The 18,242-nt window shown below is 43.6% G+C and overlaps 1 protein-coding gene across 1 annotated transcript; it reads right to left on the bottom strand.

Annotated features, from left to right (window-relative positions):
- Positions 1 to 4,405: 4,405 nt before the first annotated feature.
- Positions 4,406 to 9,061, bottom strand: MRPL16 (mitochondrial ribosomal protein L16). Its single transcript, XM_046014329.1, has 4 exons — positions 8,913 to 9,061; positions 8,518 to 8,583; positions 6,009 to 6,157; positions 4,406 to 5,038 (listed from the first exon to the last, which is right to left on the bottom strand). The coding sequence occupies exons 1-4, from the start codon at positions 8,965 to 8,967 to the stop codon at positions 4,553 to 4,555; spliced, it is 756 nt and encodes a 251-aa protein (XP_045870285.1). The 5' UTR covers positions 8,968 to 9,061; the 3' UTR covers positions 4,406 to 4,552.
- Between the last annotated feature and the right edge of the window lie 9,181 nt (positions 9,062 to 18,242).

Genomic DNA, 18,242 nt, shown 5'->3' with positions numbered 1-18,242 from the left:
TACCATTTGTAAAGGCTGAAGGTATGAGATATTTATTTGCCTCTCCGAGTCTTGGAAACTGGCTGTTCTCCTTTGGAGTGATGCTTTGTGAAGCCACTGCCTTGAGGCCAAAAATAACCAGGCACTTAAAATTGGGCCAGGGACAAGGTGCTTGAGTCTCAGGCTCTGGAAATGCTTAGATTGGTGCATGTATTCAGTCACTCCTTTAATATATTCTAGATGTATTTTTATAATCATGGGTGAGACGTACATATATATTTGCCTGTGTCTCTCAGGAAGTAGGAAACTAGAAATGGAGAATATTATAACATCAAAAAACAAAAACAGAACCTTGGGCTGGGCTAAAAATTAGGTAAGAGACATTTGCTTATTTGCAAATGAATCACAGTAGAAATACGATCTTCCCCTGTCATTGAGAAACCTTGTTTTCTGGATGTGTACTGGGACAATCATAGATCTTTGGGGTTAGGACTACACTGATCCCATTAAGTTTTTTTGCTTAGCAGATAGGTATTGACAAGTTTTGGCACCTCACCTTGTTGCTGCATAGGTGAGGCTTGTCCTGAGAGTATCCCACAGCAATCTGAGATCATTCCTGTGGCCTTTAGGATGATCCTGTCTCCAGGGCTGAGTCAGCTGGGGGAGACTGAGGACTACTGAGTAGCTGGTATTGCTACCGGGTAAATGAGCTTGACAGGTTCTTTGTCTCCCCCCAATTCTTCTCATGGAGGAAGCAACAGCCAGGAGATGATTTCAAGTGTAGTGACTATGGTGACACAGTGGTGAGCCCCTTAGATTCCCTGCCAGTCTCCCTGATGTATAGTTGAACTTCGACACTCTAGGATAGAGTGAGCACCTAATCCAGGCACTGCCCCTGGGCTTCCTTTGCAAAGGCTATGTACTCCGTCATTGCTCAGCACTCCGACAGAGCCAAAGGGACGCCCTCTTCCCATGGCTATGAAGTCAGACAGTGGACTGGCTCCAGCAACGAGGGAAGACAAGCTCTTACCACAGGCTTTTGTTGAGCCCTGGGGCTTAGTTTGCAATACAAGTGAAGGGTTTTTTGTCATTTGTGTTTTTTAAATGTAAACTTGATTATTTTATTGATAATTTAAAAATAAATGACTTTATATTGATTGTGAAACAGTTCCTGCTCTATTTCCCTACAAAATAGTGGTTGGGTGCCACCATGTGGTGGTTTTTGTTTAGGTCTTGGAAACAAGGGTTACAGTGCTTTTTATCCATGTGCCAGACCGGGATGGATCAAAAGTTCTAATTTTTGAAAATGCTTTAACTCTCAAGGAATACGGTTTAACTGTATTTGAGTTTCAGGTTTAAGGTGCTCTCCCTAAGAATTCAGTTCACTTATCAGGAGTATCTGTCTCAGGAGGAGATAGGGTAATTCTGGTGTGGTGGGAACCAAAAAGCAGAACAATATACGGAACATCCTTAGAGACTGCTGTTGATCTCATTTTGAATCTCTTGCCTGAGAGCAACGCTTCCAGTAACATCCTGGGTTCTTGAAGCCAGATCCATCACCCTTTCCCTTCACGTCTTCCTCCGTGTCTGGATCCACTTTTGCCTTCCTTCCCCTGCAACTCTGCACAGTGATGCTGCTTCTCACATGCTTTTTCTTTCCTTGTCTGGATGAGCAGAAGAAGATCATGATCATGATCTGCTGTATTATCCTTGCGATCATCTTAGCTTCTACCATTGGGGGCATATTTGCCTGAAAAAGGTGAGCCATTTGTGGGGAGATGGTTTTTTTCTTTTACTTACTTGAAACTCTTATATCCCTAAAAACACCTGTCGCTGGTTCCCCAGCTTTGGGAGGGAACAGGTATTAGAATAGAGAAAGGCTGGAGAAAACTATAGAATAAGGTTTCATAGTGAAATATGGGTGAATAATGAGTTGGCTATAGATGGGGAGGCAGGGGGCAGTCTGCTCTGTTTAGAATGATTTGTAGAAGGATGTTGACTTCCTGCAGCAAAATTTGGGTGGTAGTGTCTGGGAATGGCTAAAGGAGAATTAGTTCTTGCACTGGAAGCACCCCTCTTTACTAGGAGAGAGCCAGCCAGTAACCCCAGAGTTAATGTCCTCTCTTTGAGGGTTAGGACACGTTAGTGCAGACTTGCCGAGCAGACTCTTTGCCCCTGCAGAGGAAGCACTTGGTGATCCTGGCTTCGAACATCCTGTTGTATAACCTGTGATTCTCTTCCCCTTCCGTTACCCCCTGTAGTCCTCACCGATGGAGCCTCGGCCGGCATTTTTAATCTTCCTTCCACTTTCTGTGGTGCCATCACTTCTCCACTGCAGATTCCTCAACAGCTACTCCTTTCCACAGTGAAACCTATGACATAGGGTCTCCATCAACCACCTCTTAAAAGTTATGCAAAGGTAGACTTAGGACAGTGCGGGATTGGGCAGGGGGCAGGGCTGAAGGAACATGAGCTGGTTAGGAAGGTGGTGTCAAGGAGAGGCTGAGGGGCAGAGAACACGTGCCTGTTGGGGAAATAAAACAGAGCCAGGCGGGTATTGGAGCACACCCAGCTCATCAGCATTTAATTTTCTCTGATCAAGACCAGGCCCCCGTTATGTCTGGTCTTTAGGATCTTCTAGGTCTCACCTTCGACCAACGCTCCATCTACTTCCTTCTTCAGGGTCTGATAGTCTAAAGTGAAGATGGTCTAACCACAGGCACCACACATGTCTTGTTCACAGCAGCGTCCCCAGCCCTTAGTACAGTACTTGCCACTTACAGATGTTCAAGGATCCGTTGACTTAATTACCTGTAATTAAGCTCTGATTTCTGCTCACGGTTGACTCCGTGGGTGTTACTTTGAAACCTTTTAAGACATCAGTGGTAAGTGGGTTTGTTAGTATCAGAGGCTGTGTGCAAATACCTGTGAAGGGGCTGATTCACTTATGCAAATATATGACAGGCCTCCCACTACTCTGACAGTCTTTTTTTATGAATGGTGATGGGAGTTGACAGTCTCTCACTCTACAAAGACTGGCTGGTCCCAGGATTGTGGCTCCGTAACTCAGTGTGGATCCCAAACAAAAGAAACAGGTTTATACCATGACTCAACTCCCAACAAGCATCAGGACCATGCTCTATGAACTGTAACAGAGATGAGAGGTCAGGTCAGAAAAGTGACAGGTGGCTAACACTTGCATTGTTTCTTAAATGGTTCATGTTGCTAGCTGAAACTGAATTTTCTTGGCCATAGTGTGCCTAAAACTATCCTGAACAACGGCCCCAATTCGAAGTTCAGATGTGTTCTAATGCAATTTAGTAATTATATTACAAGAGCTTCACTACAGATACATTAACCACCACCATGTGCAACTCTTGAGGACCATGTAACTCTTCAGATGTATTTGTACTTATGAAAGATTACTTTCTTTGCCACACATCTTTTTAAAAAAGTGGGATTAAAAAAAAGCTGACGTTTCAAGTCAGTGTGCTCTTCTACCCATTTTCAAAAGCAAATGGTTTACAATTTCTATCCATTTGTATTTCTTTCAGTTTGAATAGGGGATAGAAAACTGCTGGGTAGCTCTGGAAGAGATGAATCTTATTACAGACCAGACAGGAAGGTGGAGCCATGGGGATTTGAGACACATGGGGCCTTTATTCATCCAACAGTAACTAGTTGAGTGCCGTGCGGCACACCGCACTGTCCCAGAACCACCGCACTGTCTTAGAACCTGTGGGGACACAAAGGTAGAGCCAAATACTCGCCCTCCTCGGAGAGTTTCAGACCTAGGAAAGGCCAACTTCAACTTTTACCACTTACTTGTGTTAAAAGGCAAGGGTATGATCCTTATCTTATTGTCCAACATTCCCCTTTGTCTTCCAAAATTGAGAGATGGGTAGTTGGGCATAAATAAATATCTGTTCAATTAATGTATGTACCGGTGTGTTTTTGCTTTCCAAAAACATCTAACTAGTAAAGACAGCAACTAGCTCCTGTGCTATAAAAGGTAGTACAGAATTCTCCCAGTGTCCAAAAGCAGTGTTCCTAAACTGAAACAATGTACAGTGAAAAACTACCATTTTGTAAAAGCAAAAATCGTCTTCAGATTTCTTTCAGTTTGAGGAAAACAGGGACCAATGTAGCTCTTTGGTAAAAGTGAAGCGATGTGAAGCAGACCTGGACAGCAAAGAAACCCAGGCATATGTTAAATCCAACTTACACCAGAGATGGGACATGGAGACATCTGTTTCAGCCCCGAAGATAGGCATCTTACAGCCGAGGAGAACTGGACCCACTAACAATCAGTGAAGCTGCTTGGTAATCATTTAAGGATTAGGAGTACCAATGAGAAGTTATATCCTGAGGTGATACTCAGACTTTATTTGATAGATATATAATGCACTTAGAAAATCAATGGATATTCTACAATTTTTCACAAATCCTTTACTCACACTGCTCCTGGGTTAGATTATCAGTGCCACCCACACACTGTTAAAGGTAGGCTGAGGGGAATAAAAATGTAGATTTTCTTTTGGTAGCCTTTGTACATTTATGTCTCCCATTCTCACTACACACGTTCAGGCATATAGAACTTGCCCCAGTACCGCCCCTTCTGGGTTAAGTCATACGGGCTCAGGACTTTCCGTATCCCAAGCATGTTGGCAGTGGCTATGCGCTCAAAGGTCCAGGGGTTTTGGTTGTTCTGTTCCCGTTCCTCTTGGTCTTTCCGCATCTTCTCTAGAGTCTCACGGCTCACGGCCTTTGCTGGGAAGGGCAACTTGTGGGCAACCTGGTTCAGGAAACCTTGTACCTCCTTGAATTCACAACGCCCACCCACCTCTACTATGAGACGGCCAGCCTTCACGGGAGTCACATAGTGATCAATGGCACCTTTGCCTCCCCCCATGCGCTGTCCCATACCCTTGCGGGTGATGGGCTTGAAAGGGGCTGGTACTCTCCATAAAGCAAACATGTTCTTGGGGTCCATAGAGCGGTTGATTGTCAGGCGCATCATTTCAAAATGGCCCCAGTGGAGGTAACCACCACCCAGTGCCTAAAAGTGGATGAAAGAATTAGAAATACGTGGGGACTTAGTTATCTTGTATATGCTCTTTCACAGTAACTGTGGCTTCAATGATTTACATAAAAATAAAAAGTTCTGGTAAGTACCGTGGAGAAAAGCCTAGGGTACAGAAGTAAATGAAAACAAGGTAGACCCATTTCAATGGATAACCAGGGAAGGCCTCTTTGAGGAGCTGGTATTTATTAAAAGATTTTATTTGTCAGAGAGAGAAGGGGGGGAGAGAGCACAAGCAAGGGGAGCAGCAGGCTCCCTGCTAAGCAGAGAGCCTGATGCAGGACACGATCCCAGGATCCTGGGATCATGACCTAAGCCAAATGCAGACACTTAACCAATGAGCCACTCAGGCATCCCGAGGAGGTGATATTTAAAGCTGAGACCAGAATGGCAGGAACCAACCAAAGGAAAACAAGTTAAAGGAAGAGGAATGGCGTGGTGAGTGTGAGCAGAAGGTAGAATGGCTGGAAGAGAGTGAAGGACAGGGTATGGGCATGAGGCTGTGAGAGGCCGTCCAGGGCTGATCAGCAGGTGGCGGGAAGGACTGTAAAATACTGCTCTGGCTTCCTGATAGGAAATCAGTCCTAGTCCACACCCATTTGTGTAGCTTCTGACATCAAGTCTCCATGGAAGCCACACTAGGAAGGAAACAGTGTCCTGCATCTTAAGTCATGGATAGTTTTATTTTCACCAGAAGCCTGTGAGGATTTCATAGTCTGATTATAGGGGCCAATTTGGTAGCCTGCCTTCTCCTGTTTTTGTATTATTTTCACTTGGCATGAAAAAGACATACAACTCAACTGTTCACTGGGTAGTGTACATCAGTGGAAAGAGCAAATGGCCATTCCAATAAAACCCATAGAGGATGAGAATTAACTCTAAGGGCATGAGATTTTGCTAATCCCTGGCTTCCATCATGCAGCTGCTTGACACTGAACTCACTTACCAAGATTGCAAAACTGCCTTCTGTGAACTCGGTAGCTTCAGTAGAAGGTCCCCGGATGTCCCTCAAGTTCTTAGGTTCCCTTCTCACTTTTGGCACGAGTGGTACCCTTTCAACAAATCGAAGCTTGGGCTTTTCAGGAATGGAAACATCTAAAAGGAGCACAGACAGCCAAGAAGAAATAAAACCACACATCTCCAAGGATCTATTTTCTTCCTACAAAGATTCACATCAATCAAGTGGAAGTCTTAGAGTTACCACTGAAAAAAATAATTTCAAAAGTATATTAGGTTTTTCCTGTGGATGCTTTTTTATTGACACTGGAATCTTTTGATTATGACAAGTATTAATGGAGACGTTCTGAACCTTTGAAGATCGAAAGAAGTTTCAAACTTTCAAAGGAAATGTACTCTACCTAACACTAGAAAAGAGACCATCTGGGTACAGAGATTGAGACTGTCACAGATAACACTGGCTAACTTTGTTTTTTATGTTTATTAAGTGCTAGATGTTGAGCTGAATGCTTTATGTGCAGTATCTCATTTAATCTTTTTTTTTTTTTTTAAAGGTTATTTTTTGACAGCAAGAGACATAGCAAGCAAGGGAACACAAGCAGGGGGAGTGGGAGAGGGAGAAGCAGGCTCCCTCCTGAACAGGGAGCCTGATGCAGGCCCGATCCCAGGACCCTGAGATCATGACCCGAGCCAAAGGCATATGCTTAACAACTGAGCCACCCAGGAGTCCCTCATATAATCTTTAAAACAGCTTTAGAGGCTTGGTAATTTTTTAGGGCTTCCCTTTTTAAAACTTTGAAGTTTAGCACACATAATCAAAGAGCCAAATAAAAAATGTACGTGTCAGTGAATTATCAGAAAAGTGAATGCATAAACACACCCACATTAACAGTCACCCTGCTCAAGAAACTGAACTTTAGGCAAGTACTATTCTAAATCTCCACTTTATAAAAGAGGAACCTGAGACCTAGAGACATTTTATAATCTGGTCTAGGCCATCCAGATGGATGCTTTGGATTGCTTTGCCATCCAGCAAAGCCAGATGGATTTTTTTTTTTTTCTTAAATACTGCACAGCCTCTCGGGATGTTAATGGGGGTGAAAAGAATACTACACTGTACATGAAAATATTTAAGTTCTGCTCTGCCAGATTGTTGTTAGGAAACCTACAACCTAGGAATCCTTTGATCTATGCTCTATTTCTACAGGGGCTTTTCATGCTGGCACCTGTGAATTTCCTACAATGTGCAGCAGCTTGCTGTTTTGAGGGTGGATGGATTGAAATGCAAGCCAGACATGGTACATCTTTTTCATATCGGACATTCTGACAAGTTGGGGGAAAAATTATTAACTTGAAAGGCACTTAAAACATGTCTATGGGGGGGGGCGCCTAGATGGCTCAGTGGGTTAAAGACTCTGCCTTCGGCTCAGGTCATGATCCCAGGGTCCTGGGATTGAGCCCCACATCGGGGTTTATGCTCCACGGGGAGCCTGCTTCCTACTCTCTCTCTCTGCCTGCCTCTCTGCCTACTTGTGATCTCTGCCTGTCAAATAAACAAATAAAATCTTAAAAAAAAAAAAACAAAACAGCAACATGTCTATGGTAAGACAGGCATAGCTTTATCATGGAGTCAAATATAAAACAAGGGCCTTCAAGGAAATACCAAATTATTAATTGGCTAACACGGATATATAAACTGCCACCTGCTCTCCTCCAGTTTCTTTCTCTCCTTTTTAAAAAAATATTTTAATTTACTTGAGAGAGAGCATGTACAAGCAGGGGGAGTGGCAGGCAGAAGGAGAGGGAGAAGTAGGCTCCCTGCTGAGCAGGGAACCAGAAGTGCGACTGGATCCCAGGATGGTGAGATCATGACCTGAGCAGAAGGCAGCTGCTTCACCACCCAGGTGTCCCTCTCCTCCACTTTCCATAAGCAGCTACAGAGAAATTTAGTGATGCTGTCACCTCCAAATCCACATGAGCTTCTGGGGCATACAGTAGTTTCACAATTATGTGTAGAAGATAAAATCCTCAGAGCTCAAGGACACTTTCATATTTTTTTTCCAACTGTTTTTCTTTTTTAAGATTTCCAATATAGTAAAGACACGGTAAATTATATTTACAAAATTGTGGTTTATCTTAACGTTTGTCTTTAGCAAGTTAATGCTTTTCCCCATAGTTATATGACTGCATAGTGTAACATCCTTTAGGGAGAAAGTCAGAAGTTCCAATTTGATGGCAATATGCCCTGGCTGGGGCCGGGGGGGGGGTGGTGGTGCGCTGGGGGGAACTGCCTCACAGTACCACAGGGGAGCTACCCCATTACACAGTTGCTCCCTAACAGCAACTGTTACATCCCGACCGTTTACAACACTTCTTGGCACACAGCGTGCCCTCTAGAGGTATTTCCTGAGCGGGTGAATGGAGGAGGGAACGCAGAACCCGCCTACCCTCTTCAGGTCCCATGAGAGAAGACAAACACGAAAGGGACACAAGCTCACCCTCAAAAGTCGGCACCGGGAGCAGCGTCTTGAGGCCAGCGCTGGCGGGCGGGACGGCCCAAGAATCTACAAAAGCAAATCAAATCAAGATCCGAAAGCGCCAAGACCTGGGCCTGCTACGACCCAGACCAAAGTCAGTCCGGACGCAGGGCCCCGATGGTGGGCCGTGGGGTTCCGCTAAATGGGCTCACAGGTCCAGCACCCATTCCCACCCCCCGGGAAGCCAGCAGGGGTCTCCAAACGTTTAACCCCGCGGGTGGCCGTGGCCCCCCGGCACGAGTCCCCGCGGCGAGACAGCGCGGCCCCTACTCGGCTCTGGGGCAGCGGTCGGCGGAGCCGGCGAGGCGCCGCACGGGGGGTGGGGAGGTCTTCTAAGGGACCGAGGGCCTCCTGACCTGACACCTGCGCTCGCAGGAGCGGCGCCCCAGCACGAGCCAGCAGCCGCCACATGGCCACACGGGGTCCGGCCGCCACGGGACCCCCACCGCGAAGGCAGAGGCTCCCAGGACTCGGTCGGCCCGGAAGTCGCGTTCACAAAGGTCCGTTCCCCCCGAGAGTCCCGGCGGAAGGAGAGGAAACCGGACCGCATCGCTCGGGTTCCCGCGCCAGCGAGTGCTAGTCACGCCCAGCGCCGCTTTAGGCTTCTGCAAGTCTCCCTACACTCTGCGGGTCTCTGCCTGGATGCGGGCAGCGGGGTGGAGATTTCCGCCGCTTCTCTAGGGGGCAGCTCAGAGACGTTAGGAAAAGCCCACTGATGGACCATTGCTTGAGCTTGTTAGTGGGCGGTGGCGGTGTGGTAGGCGTTCAGGACCCCGTCATTGCGCGTGGTCCTTCAAGGAGTTGAGGAGATAAGGACGTAAGACACCCATTTGCAGATAACATGCCGGGGGTCGAAGGATTTCACTTAGGGTCACACAGCAGAAAACGGTAAGATCAGAATTTGAGTCTGTCACTCCAGGGACCCGAGGGACTGGACTGGATCAAAATTTGATGATCAAGTTGAAGTAATGCGTGACTCTTGTGGGAGGACGGTGGTAAAATCATTTTTATGGGTCTGAACCCTTTAAATACTTAGAATGAGAGAGGCTCTTTCCCCAAGCTTCTAGGACACAAATGGGATTAACAACTGGAGACTGATGTCTGTTGTATTTAAATCACGCGGAATCTGTGTATGGTCTGCCCCCAAGGATTAATTTCACAAATGGAAACAACTAAAACCTGTAATGCTTGCACAGCGACTGGGAGAACTTTCTCTGTCCACAAGGTTAGGCGCTCTTGGTAAAAGCTGTGTCAAAAAGAGTTAATGGACTTTATTTTAGCCATTTCCGTCCGTGTAGAGCAGTTCTGAAAGGGGTTAACTGTCCCCCACTCCCAAGCCGGCGTCAGATTCTAGAGAGCTCTTCCCTACTGTCTTCCACCCAGAGTGGGAGAACTGAATGTGCTCAGGCATTTAAAAATCTCAGGCTGAATATTGTGTAATTTTGTCTTGGATAGAAAGTAAAGTGTCAGTACAATCTCTCTTGGATTGGTTTCTATGTCTCTTGGTGCCCCCCCTTCCACCTCCTCGTTTATTTTAAAAGAACTAAGAAGCAAACTCAACGTTTTACGTTTAAATAGTAACTATGACAAATAATGTCCCTTTTTCTTTGCAGGAGTTGTGCCAGTACTGTGGAGGATACAAAGAAGAAAAAAAATCAGTGATCCTTTTCTTTAGGAATTGATGTTGCGGTAGGGACAATATGATGAGCAAACAATAGCTAATGTTAAGATTTCCGAAGAGAAATATGAATAAAGCATGAAAATGGTAGGAGGGATGTGAAGTCTTCCCTGGTCCCTGAAAATGATTTTCCCTCCTTCCCATTCTCACAGCTCTTCATTTACATTTCTCTTCTGATAGTTCCATTGTATGTATTTGCAGGAAACTGATGTTCTGGGATGAAATGATTTGCCGCACAGTTAGTATGATAAAAACCTTGCGGTTCTTACTTTTACTGGAACAGGTTTGGTAAAATCTCCCAACAGTTGGTCTTCAGATCACCTGCATCAGATGTTACTGAGACCTTCGTATAAATATAAGTATCTGGTCCCTCCATACTAAGTCAGAAACTCTAAAGGTGGGGTTCAGGATTCCTATTGCGAACTAAGCCCCATGAGTGATTCTAATGCATAAGCAAGTTGAGAGTCAGTCCTCTGGGAGCACTTTGAAAATTTAAAAAGCAGGGTATAGCTACAAGGCATTGTTTTTGGATCATCCAGTTCTATATCTGCTGGGATTTGTATATTTTGCCATCTGTATCAGAATTACCTGGCATCTGTTTTTAATCTTTCTTATTTTAAAATCATGAGATAAGAGAAAGACCTAGTTTTAGGTCTGGTTATTGACATAAACGGCACCCACCTGCATGTTGTCTGTGTCTGTGTATGCATATGTGTGCCCACTATCTCACTTTAAAAGATTGAGTTTTTGCTTATCAGATTCTAATAATAATATCATAGTGTAATGAATCAGCATAGAGCTTTCGTATGGTGTAGAGTTTAGCTTCCATATGGTGTAGAGCATTGTTAAAAGAGCAGTGATACTGATGTGATGTTTTGGAGTCTGGGAGCGAACGGTCAAGAAAGATTTCTTTAGATGTTTTCAGGGCAGGAAAGATGGTTTTTATTAAAGCACAGGGACAGTACCCATGGGCAGAAAGAGCTGCATTAGGATTATGAGCAGTGACTGAATATGTACCTGGAAGTTGGGAGGGGGGTTAGGGATCGTGTCTCTAAGGTTTCCAGAAGCTTGAGGGGTCATTTGCTACTGTCTAGTAAAACCTCAGGAGACCCTTCAGATGCAGGTCAGTGGGCTAATGATGATTGCTAGCATATATCTTGGGGGGGGGTGGGTAGACATAAAGGAAATTTCCAAAGGGACTAATCTTCACCAACAATGTATCAGAGTGCTTATTATCCACATCCTTGCTGAGTTGTCTTGCACAGCTTTGTTTAGAACTCTGCCAATATGAGAGGAGAGAAATGATACCCAATATTATGTTTATAACAGGCTGTTCAAACAGGATTGTGTCTGATTCCACTTTGCCTGAAGCCCCAGTGTATGTAGTAAACTCCACATTCCAGAGTGAGGTGCTGGGCCTTCTGGACAGGCCTGGTGGATTGATTGATTTTAGATTTTATTTATTTATTTGAGAGAGAGGAAGAGCATGAGTGCACAGGGGGAGGTCAGAGAGGGGGAAATCTCAAGCAGACTCCATGAGCTGGGTGTGGACTTGATCTCAGGACCCTGAGCCACAACCAAGAGTCGGAGCCTAACCATGTGTGCCACCCAGGGGCCCCCTGGGCAGGATTTATAAAGGAGGTGGTAGGAAATGGCTTTGTTATTCTTAGCTCTCTACTTTTTTCCAGCCTGTAAAAAGCACTGGGAAAATCAAGAAAAGAAGTGGAGACTGGAAATTACATTAAAGATTTCTTTGGACTGAGTTGTTGGTGTATTGTGAGTTCCACTGTTCCTCTCTAATGGCAAGGGATTGGGTTGCTCCATCAAGCTTCATGAGAGAGACCATTCAAGACCATTCAGCTTGATATGGGCCCACTGTTTGAGAAGGATTGGTGTTTGACAAAAGTCTGTGTTTGGAGGTTTGATGCGAAGTAGAGGGCTGTAATTGGGAAGTAGTTACATTTCCACTGATGGTAGGTCAAAGGTGTGCATACCTTCTTCACCAGACATGGACCCCCAGGCAGTGTGCTGGTTTAGAGATTTCTTATATCCCATCTAACAGGCCCCCACTGAGAAGCAAGGAGAAAGATGCTGGAAGAGATGAAATGATGGATGTCTAGGGCCTAAGGGAAGACTTGTATGCAACCAGCCAGTCATTCAGGAGAGATGAATTTGCATGCATAGATATAGCAGTTAGGGTAGGGTGTGTGTGTGTGTGTTTCTCTGAAGAATCCATAAAGCACCCATGAGAGAATGAGTATACTTTAAACTATACCAGGAGCTGAGTCAACTACTGTTGAGTGCTGTATCATTTTGCTAGGGTTGCTCTAACCAAGTATACCAAACTGGAGGGATTAAACAACAGAAGTTTATCGCCTCACATTTCTGGAAGCCTGAAGTCTAAAATCAAGGTGTCAACAGGATTGGTTCCTTTTGAGGGCTGTGAGGAGAGGGCTGTCCTAGACTTCTTTCCCAAGCTTGTGGATGGCCATCTTCTCCATCTTCTCCCATTCTCTCTTCCTTTATATGTGTCTTTGTGTCCAGATTTCCCCATTTTATTAAACAGTAGTCATATTGGATTAGGGCTCACCCTATTGACCTCATTTTAACTTGATTACCTCTGTAAAGACCCCTTCTAACAGTGTCACATTCTGAGGTACAGTGGATGGGGGCAGAAGTGGGGAGTAGGGGGGTGAAGGGGGTGATTGGGGCTCCAACACATATTGGTTGGTCGGGGCAGGGGAGGTGGACATACTTCAACCCATATCAGGTGCTATGCCAGTCTTCCCAGAGGGGTCAGCAACAGAGGTGAGAGATGAGGGGCAGGATAGATCCTACGTGACCAGTAAAAGTGCAAAGTGAGGAAATAGAGACCGCCCCCCCCCCCCGCCCCTCCCGCCCCAATCTCATTCCCATTTTGTTTCTGCTACAGTCACCCTATCTGGAGCAGGTCTGAGCTAGCAGAGGGAGGCAGCTTCACCTTTAAACAGAATTCAGAGTCGTGACTATTACACAGTATTGGGCATTTTAGTTACTGAAATCAGAATTTTTCTTTTTTCTTTCTTTTTTTCTTTTTAAGTCAGAGAACTGAGAAAATACAGAAACCCCCCCAGCCTTACAAAGTTGGTTTGGAGTTTGGGTAAGCAGGAGCAGGGTAAACTAAAGTTGTTTTTTTTTTTTTCTGAAAGATTTTATTTTTATGTAATCTCTACCCCCAGTCGGGACTCGAACTCACGACCATGAGATCAAGAGCCACATACTCCACCGACTGAGCCCTCCAGGCATTCCCAAGGTTGATTTCCAATAGCATTCTCTGAGTCCTACTTCATAGAATTTGCACACTGGATATATATTAGTTTGCAGTTTTTCGATGACTAGTGATGTTGAACTTTTTCTCCTACTTCTTTTTTCATATGTTTGTCCGTTTTTTCATATGTGATTTGTTTGTGTACTTTCTCTATGATTCAGTTGTACTGTTTCTTTTTTATCAATTCTAAAAGCTTATTGTATATTAATCATATTAACTCATGTTTGTATGTGATTCAGTTTTTTTACAGTGTTATTATATCCTCTAATTTTATTATATTATTTATTTTATAATAGCCATTAAGTTTTAAATTTTCGTGCAGTAAAATCTTTCAGTTATTTTCTTAAGAAAATTTGACTTTGCTAGTATGCTTATAAGGCCAGAAGTAGGGATGTCCTTTGGCAAGTTGAAAATTCTCATTTAATATGTGATTTTATGGGGTCCCTGGGTGGCTCAGTCAGTTAAGCATTGGATGTTTGATTTCAGCTCAGGTCATGATTTCAGGTCCATGAAGTGAATCCCTGCATTGAGCTCCGTGCTGAATATGGAGCCTGCTTATGATTCTCTCTCTCTCCTTCTGCCCCTCCCATACTAATGCATGCTCACACACTCTCTCTAAATAAATAAAAATCTTTTTTTTTTAAGATTATTTATTTATTTATTTATTTGACAGAGAGAGAGATCACAAGTAGGCAGAGAGGCAGGCAGAGAAAGAAACAGGCTTCCTACTGAGCAGAGAGCCCAATGCGGGGCTCGATCCCAGGACCCTGGGATCATGACCTGAGCTGAAGGCAGAGGCTTAACCCACTGAGCCACCCAGGCGCCCCTAAATAAATAAAAATCTTTAAAAAATATGTGATTTTATAATATGCTAACTTCTCACGTAATGTGTTTTTTAACATTTTATTCCATTCCCATGCTCTCCCTGATCTGAAACCAGTGCTACACTGTTTTAATTATCATGACTTTATTACCTATTTTTATATGTTTGGTCAAATTCACTTGACTGTCCAAAAAACATCATGGCTGTTTTGCATGTTTGGGCTTCAAGATAGAATTTGGAACTATTTTGTTCTATTCTCTCTCCCTTTCTATTTTTATTTTCTTGGCCAGGATTCTTGTTGCTGTTGTTGTTGTTGTTGTTCCTCTTCTTCTTCAAAATCTCAAAGGCATTTGTGCTTCTGATCAAGATTTTTTTGTCATTTCAAAGACTTACAGGATCTTAGTTGGAGGGAGCTAGAGGAGGCTCCCTGTAGTTCCACTTCCTCATCAGGGTGTGATCTTCAATTGCAGACTTGGCATACGTCTTTCGTTTATCTAGTTAAAGGAAAGCACAATTGGATTTGGTAGCAATCTTCTCACCTCTCCCCTGCATCTTCACAAAAAACAGTAATGCAGAAAATTGACCACTTCCCTGAAGGAAGTTTAGGCTTTACCATCCATGGCCAGTAGAGGTCGCAAAAACACTCATGATAGTCTCTAACCATAACCAAACCCGTGCTTGGACAGTTATGCAGCAATGAACACACACAGACTACATTTTATTATAGCACTTCCTCAAAGTGGATTGTAACTTGTCATAGAGCCATTGTCAGCCTGCTCACCCGTCCCCCATCCTTGCCAATACAAATAAACACACCCAGTTCATTGCAAAAGTTGGGGGGACAGTGGTTCTCTCTCACACACACCCTTTCCTTTCATTGCCCAATTTATTGATAAGTAAAAAAGTCATCTTTGTTAAAAGTAATCTTTCCCATTTTCTAGTTGTTCAATTATTATATCGAATGGAGAGAATGTAGACACCAGAGAAGCAAACAAGCGAAATCAGTTATCAGTAATTCCATCACAGTTAGCCACTCTAATACTCTGGCATGGATGGCATCAGAGTGATCATGAATGTCTTTCTATGTCAGCAAGTATTTATCTCCAACACAGATTTTACTGACAGTTAAGAAAATAAATTTAAAAGAGCTGCCAGGGTGGCTCAGTTGGGTTGAGCATCTGGCTCTTGATTTCAGTTCAGGTCATGATCTCAGGGTCATGGGATCAAGCCCTGGTCTGGCTGCACACTCAGTGTGAAGTCTGCTTGGGCTTCTGCCCCTCCCTCCCCTAAAAAAAATAAAAATCTTAAAAAAATTAATTTTAGCATAAAATTAATTTTTATGCTGATCCCCATAAATGTACCTTTTTAAAAATTTTTTAAAATTTTTTTTTTTAAATTTTTAAAAATTTGGGCGCCTGGATGGCTCAGTGGGTTAAGCTGCTGCCTTCGGCTCAGGTCATGATCTCAGGGTCCTGGGATTGAGTCCCGCATCGGGCTCTCTGCTCAGGAGAGAGCCTGTTTCCCCCTCTCTCTCTCTGCCTGCCTCTCTGCCTACTTGTGATCTCTCTGTCAAATAAATAAAATCTTTTAAAAAATTTTTTAATTTTTTTAAGATTATTTATTTATTTATTGTCAGAGACAGCAGGAGCACAGAGAATGCAGGCAGAACAGGCAGAGCAAGAAGCAGGCTCCCTGCTGAGCAAAGAGCCTGATGTGGGACTCGATCCCAGCACTCTGGGATCATGATCTGAGCTGAAGGCAGATGCTCAACCAACTGAGCCACCCAGGCATTCCAGTGTACATTAAAAAAATTTTTTTTTACTTACTTATTTGTCAGAGAGAGAGAGAGAGAGACTGAGCACAAGCAGGAGGAGTGGCAGACAGGGGGAGAAGCAGGCTCCCTTCTGAACAATGAAACCTGATGTGGAACTCGATCCCAGGACCCTGGGATCATGACTTGAGTTGAAGGCAGACACTTAACAGACTGAATCACCCAGGCGCCCCTCCGTAAGTGTATTTTCAACCTTCTCCATCTATTTCATCCATCCCCACCCCCCAGGTCTCCTCTGGCAACACCAGTTTGTTCCCTCTAGTTAAGAGTCTGTTTTTTGGTCTCTTTTTCCTTTGTTCATTTATTTTGTTTCTTAAATTCCACATATAAGCCAGTAATTCCTTTACTGGGTATTTGCCCAAAGAAAATGAAAACACTAATTCAAACAAATATACGCACCCCTATGTTTATAGCAGCTTTATTTACAATAACCAAATTATGGAAGCGACCCAGCTGTTTATTCATAGATGAAGGATAAAGAAGATGTGGTGTAGCTATGCAATGGACTATTACTCAGCCATAAAAAAGAATGAAATCTCTCCATGTGCAACAACATGGATGCTCTAGAGGGCATAATGCTAAATGAGGTCAGCCGGACAAAGATAGATACTGTATGTTCTCACTCATATGTGGACTTAAGAATTTCGGTGACTTTTAAGTATGGATCCATCAGGGTTTATCTCTCCATTGCCCTATTGTTGGGCATGTAGGCTGTTTCCGTGTTTTCTGTATTATGAATATCAGGGCATGTTATGAGAGATCACTTACTCACACTCCCGGAGGGTGCCTTCCACCACAGCACCAGCGCTGGGCTTTTCCTGGGGTCCAATGATGTACCTAATGGTATGTTTGGGATGAGGGCTTGGGCTTGTGGCTCACAACTCCTTCTCCCGGGAGCGCCTGTTGCCAGAGGTCAGGCTCTTGCTCTGAGCAGCTGTGGGGGAGACCTGCGATGGGGCAGGTGAATCTCTGCCTTGGGGTCAGTTCAGGAAATGTACTGAGGATGCATGTCTAGGGTTTGCTCTCTAATTGCCTCAGCAACACATTTTGATTCTTGTATATCTATGCGCTATTGTGATTCTCTCCTTTGTATACTTTTCAGAATTGGGATTTTGGAGGTTGTAGTTGAGTCTGTTTTAGGTCTTTTGATGCAATTTTCATATCCTTCACTAGAAAGTTGGTACCAGTGTTGGCTCCTACCAGCGGAGATTAGAGTTATGACTGTCTTTGAAAGCTTAATTTTTCTTTCAAATGTAGGTATAGGGTGTGGTTATAGATCTGTATTTCTATTTACTGTGTAAAATACATATGTTACATGTGTGGTGTGGGATTTTAAATATATATTTATATTTAATATATAAAATACGATATCAAATATAAAATAGATATCAAATTTTATATTACATACTATAGGTTATACTTACATATTAAATGTGTGTATTTACCTATAAATTATATAAAAATATACATTTTAAACTTAATTTTACCCAGAATGAATACTAGAAATGCAAGGGGAGAGTATGAACATGATTTACCTAGTTCTAAACCATCTGGGAGACTCATGAAATAATTTTGGTCATCTCACTAAGTGATTTGAAAAATAGTACTTGGTATAAGAAACAAAAATAGGTTTTTTTAAAAATAGGAGTTTTTAAAATATATCACTTCATTTGTAGAAATAAAGGAATCCATTTGTTAATTAATCATGAAGATCAGAATGAACTCCAAAAACATCACCTGGGCTCTCTCTCCTCCCCTCATCCTAGGTTTTTTTTTTTTTTTTTTAATTTATTTATTTGACAGAGAGAAATCACAACTAGGCAGAGAGGCAGGCAGAGAGAGAGGAGGAAGCAGGCTCCATGCGGAGCAGAGAGCCTGATGGCAGGGCTCGATCCCACGACCCTGGGATCATGACCTGAGCCGAAGGCAAAGGCTTTAACCCACTGAGCCACCCAGGCGCTCCCATCATCCTAGGTTTAAATGATGACTGGCAGTCATTGCCTTGAGAAGCTGGACCTTTTTTCACAGGTCACAGATGAAAAAAGAG

The sequence above is a fragment of the Meles meles genome, chromosome 8 (assembly GCF_922984935.1).
Source record: "Meles meles chromosome 8, mMelMel3.1 paternal haplotype, whole genome shotgun sequence".
NCBI classification, from domain to species: Eukaryota; Metazoa; Chordata; class Mammalia; order Carnivora; family Mustelidae; genus Meles; species Meles meles.
This window is presented reverse-complemented; position numbering and strand designations above follow the sequence as displayed.